At 42.3% G+C, this 6,000-nt stretch overlaps 1 protein-coding gene across 2 annotated transcripts in view; it reads right to left on the reverse strand.

Annotated features, from left to right (window-relative positions):
- Nucleotides 1–6,000, reverse strand: part of TENT4A (terminal nucleotidyltransferase 4A) — a 49,887-nt gene extending 43,887 nt beyond the window's left edge. For both annotated transcript variants that reach the window (XM_026048543.1, XM_026048542.1), the window contains exon 1: nucleotides 5,864–6,000. In XM_026048543.1, coding sequence (XP_025904328.1) covers nucleotides 5,864–6,000 — 137 coding nt within the window. The remainder of the gene's footprint in view (nucleotides 1–5,863) is intronic.

Raw genomic sequence — 6,000 nt, forward strand, 5'->3', positions numbered from 1 at the left:
TTAGAAAGCATTTGCGAGAACCACTGAACCACAAAAAAATTCCTATTAGAGCCCTCTTGAACTTCCAAAAGACATTTAACAAAGTCTTACACACATCATTAGAAAGACTTAGAAATGCTGGTATGGGATAAAACATACCAGTTCATGCAGAGGAAGAATTGCTTTGAGTAGGAAACTACAGACAAACTCTTGAGTTTTCAGATTAAAGGAGGGGCACTAGTAGAGTTCCATGCTGCTCAACATCCATAGGGACAAATGGTAAAGTGGAGAAATGTGTGGAGGCTGCCAGGCTACGTGGAATAAGCTGCTGAAGAACTGCAGGGCACCTCTGAGCCAGAGTGCAGAATGAAGCAGCAGGCTGAGCCTGAGGTATGACAGCCAGAGCAGGGCACATGCCAGAGGACTCCATCTCTGAGAAGATGCAATCACTGAATTTAAACTCCAAGAATCAAGCTGTCAATACAGTAATTCGCTAAAAATGTTTGCTCCACACTCAGTACTCAAAAAAAAAAAAAAGGATGAATAGGCTGAAGTCTGAGTAACTAAGAAGCAAAGAAGATGGGAAACACACCAAAAAAATGCAGTAATACCAAGACGCTCTCACATAGGTCTGTTTCACCTTAGTTTCAAAGGCAAAACAAAACTGTAAAACACACATAGATGCACATCCAAAGGCATGGAACACTTTTACACAAGAAGCAACTAAATAGACTAGAAATCCTTTTTGCCAAGAAAAAAAATGGACAACTCTCAGGTGCAAGAGGGAAAAGTCATATCATGTCAAATAGAAGCAAAGAGGGGGCACAGACTGTCTCATTAATGCAGTGACTTGTGGCTGGCACTAAGTACAACTCATTTCCAATGACAGGCTCAAGACAAAAAAAATGTGGACCTTTGCATAATGCATAATTTAACTGAAGAGCACCTTGCATCAGGATACTGTTGATACTGTAAGTTCATACAGACTCATGAAAAGACACATTCATGAATAAATTTCATTAAAAAATATTAATAATGCACTGGCAGGTAGGCCTATAGAGGCACAGATCACTGAAACCTGAGAGCCTGTTCCAGGAAATACCACCCTAGGCTCACGCTCGTAGATTCTTCTCCAAACATTTGGCACCGGCCTCTCTTGCACTCCCGCAGTACAGCTGTTCCTATGTTCGTAACACCAATTAAGTCTACTGCCAAAACTGAACAACTGAAAAGTATCACAAAGCCGACATCAGGATTAAGCTGCTCTAAGCACATCTTATTCTCCTCTAAAAACAGATGCGGACACCTGTAACACAAGCCCTTCTCCTGTCTTACCACTGTAGTTCAACCTTTCTACTCTAAACTATGATGTCATCTCCCAAGACCAGCGATGCCAAAATCTTCCTTTCATCCCATGACTAAAAGCACCGGTCTCTCTAACTTTCTGCTAAATATCTCCTTCACAAGGAATGCTTTGGAGCTTTACCTGCCTACTACAGTTGGCTGCAAAGAGCATTGAATATTCTGTTCGTTTGACAAGTCATCCAGCAGCTACCTCTGAACTCTGCTGCACTCCAATCTTTAGGCATAAGAGCAAGACCCACTTGCTGATGTTCCCTCAAGTCTCCCTCCAGAATGTTACTTACCACAGCTAGCAAGCAATTATCCTTGTCTCTCTCCTTTAACATGACTGTATGCACCACCAAATTCTGCCCTGACCTCAAAGCCACAATGCACAGTGCATTGCCAGCACTGCCTGCCTCCTAAGCCAACACTTGCACTGCAGGTATTCTGCTCCAGGAGGAGGATGATAAAGGTACAGCAGTGTGGACGAAACATAACCCCATGTTGATCCTTTACCAGAAGGTTTCAGAGCAAGAAAGCAGTAGTGAGTAACGAGCGGGGAAAGCACTCTGAGCCCTTCCAAGTGTTCCATGTCCAAGTGTAGACAGCAAAGATTCCATGGAATTTCAACAGTCTCAGTTTCTTCAGCCCAGCCAAGTTAGAGCTGAATGTTGATTTGCAAACGCAGCTGTCAATGAACTACGGCTCCCGACTCAGTAACTTACAGTGTCCAGCAGCAAAGTAAGAGATGTGGGTTGACAAACAGAAAACAAGAGCTATGCAAGGAAATCCCAGCAAACTCATCTCAGTGCCAAAGTTCAGCAATAAAATATAAATATATGTCTATATAATAAAAGCAAGAATCTATCACATCAGCAAATAGGTGATAAAATGAAAGAAGCCTAATACAGACTTAAAACACGTATATTCTTGCCCTCTTGTGCTCTATTATACAGTTTTTGTGCCATTATCAAGAGAAGGTAAATAAGATGTATGAGGGAGAAGCAAAAGGTAATAGCAGGCCACCAGCTCCCGTGCACCGCTATGTAGCACTGACAGAGCATTTCAATGTATCATTTCCATCTATCCCAGTGCTTCTGCTGTCCACACTAACCCGACACGAGCCTGTTCTATTGCTTCTGCACTGGCAAACCTGTTTGCACCAAGTAGAAATGCCAGTTGTATGCAACTAATGAGATTAGTGAAGAAACAGTGGCTTTGAATACTTAAAGTATTAAGCAGGATAAGCTCATGCTGTTAAAAATACCTTAATTCTAATTCACTTGGTTAAATTCATATTAAAAAGGAAAAGAATTAACTCAGATACTATTCTACTCAAGCAAATGATTACATCTTAAAAGAAAATTGCCATCTTCCTGTTGACGAAACCTCAGCTGTGTAAGAAGTTTGGAACAGCAAGTCTGAAAATCTTGAAATCTTGAAACAACCTTATCCAACACTTGCAAACTCTTTAGGTGCTAAAATTATTCAACATATTTAAGTTGCAGAGATTACAGAAATAAGAATAACTCTCATGTGCTTTAATACACTAAGCAGCAGGACCTTAATGTTCTAGATGAAGTTCACAACATCTTAAAGAGTATAATGTACACTAGCAAGAAATCACATGTAGTTCTGCACAGCTGCAATCATGAGTTAATCTAATAATACTATGAGACCCTTATCTGCCTTGCATCCAAAAACACTATCCATCTTTTACACTGTGTCTTCTTGCTCAGCCAGACACAGATATTCATGCTATTGCTACATCAATCAGAGCACTAGAACAAATAACGCTTCCCCCCTCCTTTTCATTCTGTGTTTCCTAAACATCTCAGAAAAATAAAATATACAGGTCACTAACAGCTGGCTAGAGAATAGCTTTAGGGTAAAGACTAACCAAATATAGCTACTGTCTTCTACGAGAGGCAGATTTTATTTCCTTTAAAATATAAAGATCCATATGCCACTTTCAAATGGTAGCAAAAATAATAAATACGAGTCCACCGGGGAAAAAAAAATGCTGTACAAAAGCATATGAGAAAGACAGCAAAGCACAGCCTTGATATTCTTAAAGATCAAAACACCTACCACCCCAAGCCACTGGTTATGGTCCATCTGAGGGGAAGATAAACAAATAAATAAACCACACAAGCATACAACCACAAGCACCACCTGTAACGAGTGGTAACTACAGAGCACCTCAGACTCCGAACGAGAGAGGCAAAGAGAACAGAGAAGTGCAAAGCACCCAGGCTCAGCAGAGGCACTGCCACAGCCTGGCAGCCGCTCTAGTTGTTGAAGCGATGCCTCAAACACAGGCAATTGCAACTAACACTAGATGACAAGTCAAGAACGTTAACAACATACGACCCTGGAAAAGAGTCTGTATGGATCTGTTCCTGCCTCAGTCTTTCCAGTGCATTTTCAGCTGAGCAGCCAGATGATGCATCAGCCTAACTTCAAGAACCAAAAGCAGAGAGAGGAAAAAAAATACGTATTATCAAACTCCAGTAATTATTACAGAAAGTAGACACCTAAAGCTACTCCATCAGTGAGAGTACTTTTATATTATTTCAGACACCAAGTATTTTACAAAACAATTTTAAAATGAAGCAGAAAATTATTTTTAGAGATGTGTTTCTTCAAGATTTACCTTGGGTAAAAAAAATTAAAGCAGAAACTGCTTCCTAAGTCTATAGTCTCAACTTACATGCTGTCCTCTAGCACTAGCTGCATGCTGAAACTGGACACAGTTGAAACCTTAGCATTAAGAGTTTGGCGGAACTTAATGATTTGGCAAATTAATCCCAAGAATCTGGAACTACGAGGCTCACATATGCTGTACGTATCTGTCATAACATCCCACCTCTAGCATCAGGTCTTCCTGCACTAACACAGATCATTACCAGAGGGCCAGGAAACAGCAGAGCTTCCACTACCACAGATCCTTAGCAGAGAGCTTGTCATTAATTCAGCCGCAAGACTAACCTGTACCAGGCTAGCACAGCTGTACCAAACTGCACAGCTGAAGCTTGACCAAATGAATTTGTTGTATACACACATTTTAAATTTTTATACTTGCAAAGTTTTGTAGCTTCTATTAAAGGAAATCCAAGTAGAAACAAGAGGGCAGAAGACAAGAGACGAGAAGGGTATGTGACTGGCATGACAGATAGGGCTACCCAAAGCTAGAGGACTGAATCTGCAGTGTTTGCATTCAGCTCCCTGACTTGCCATGGACCAACTTTGTGACCTCAGGCAATTCCCTCATGCCTTTGCCTGGAGAATTGGCTTTGTGATAGTGACTTGTTTTACATGGATAAGCTCAAGTGTTAACTAAGCATTGTACTGCATTAGTAGGAAAACGGTACCAAAAAACCTTTGCCTCTTCTTATGACACTATCATAATTTCAGAGCAACAACTTAGTATAGCACACAAAACCCTAACATACGAAGTGTTCATCTTAACATCCTGCAAATAGCTTGCTCTCTGTATCAATTTACGATTAAAAAAGGCACAAATGCCTTGGTTGTTTTTCAAAAAAAAAAAAAAATACATTTTTAATACTTCTTGATAAATTTAATGCACTCAATGCCTAATGATTTTGCTCAAACTTTCTTATGTAGGATTTTTCTTCAATCCTTATTTCCAGTCCCACCTAAATTTATCTGCCTGTAAAATTGTTCCCTGTATCCTATTATTCCTACCTATTTCCTTCCAGAAATATGAATTGCCCTTACTCTTAGGTACCTAACAGAGCTCAGGATTTTAGGAGCTCCAAGAAACTATCAAATACCATCAATAATCTTCAGCCAATGCAACTAAGCACATTTTGTGTTAATAAAATTATTTTAAAGCTAGAAAGCATTATTTCCTCTTGACTGGATAAAGTTTGGCCATATGAAATGAAGAAACCTCTCTGAGCACCCCATAAGTCCTCCAAGACCTACAACTTTGCTGCACACAAATCAGACCAGACAGAATCATCTCTTTTAGCCTTAGCAGCTGTCCATTCATATGAGAAAGTGACAACCATGGCACAGGGCAGCCTTCATAAAGACGTGCATTTATTCTCTAGAAAGCAAAGACTTCAGTTGAGACATTGGTCAGCCTGATCCTCTCCAGTGCTAAAGTGTTTCCCCTGAAAAACTACAACGACAATCACACTGGCTGTCACATTTATTTCAGCTCTAGGACCAGGCACTTAAAAATCAATGTTCTTAAGATGCTTTGAAGCCACCAGCCTGCCACAGACAGCGCACAGATACTTCGAAACGAACACAAGCTTTTCCTCCAAGTTGCTCTGGAAGGAATCCCCCCTACTACCCCCCTGCTCCTGCCACGCGACTGGGCTCCCTGGAGCTCTGCAGGGCAGCATCCCTGCTTTAACTTGGAGCACTCCCGGCAGCCTCCTGATATCTTCACCTCCGGGAGAGGTGCAGGCCCAGGCCGGCAGCCCGAGGGCTCCAGGGGGGATCCAGGCGGATGCAGGGGGGTGGCCGGGCAGCCCGCGCGCACCCCGGCCCCGCTGCTCACCCCTGCACGCCCGCGCTGTATTTCCTCGTCTTCCAGGGTGTGCCGGGGCTCTGCAGCGCCGGCTGCGGCGGCTGCCGCTGCTGGTGCGGGGAGCTGGAGCCGCCGAGGCCGCGGCTGCCGGACAGCAGGTAGTTCAT

This window comes from Nothoprocta perdicaria, unplaced genomic scaffold, assembly GCF_003342845.1.
Source record: "Nothoprocta perdicaria isolate Ctin4 unplaced genomic scaffold, notPer1 scaffold_55, whole genome shotgun sequence".
Classification (NCBI taxonomy): Eukaryota; Metazoa; Chordata; class Aves; order Tinamiformes; family Tinamidae; genus Nothoprocta; species Nothoprocta perdicaria.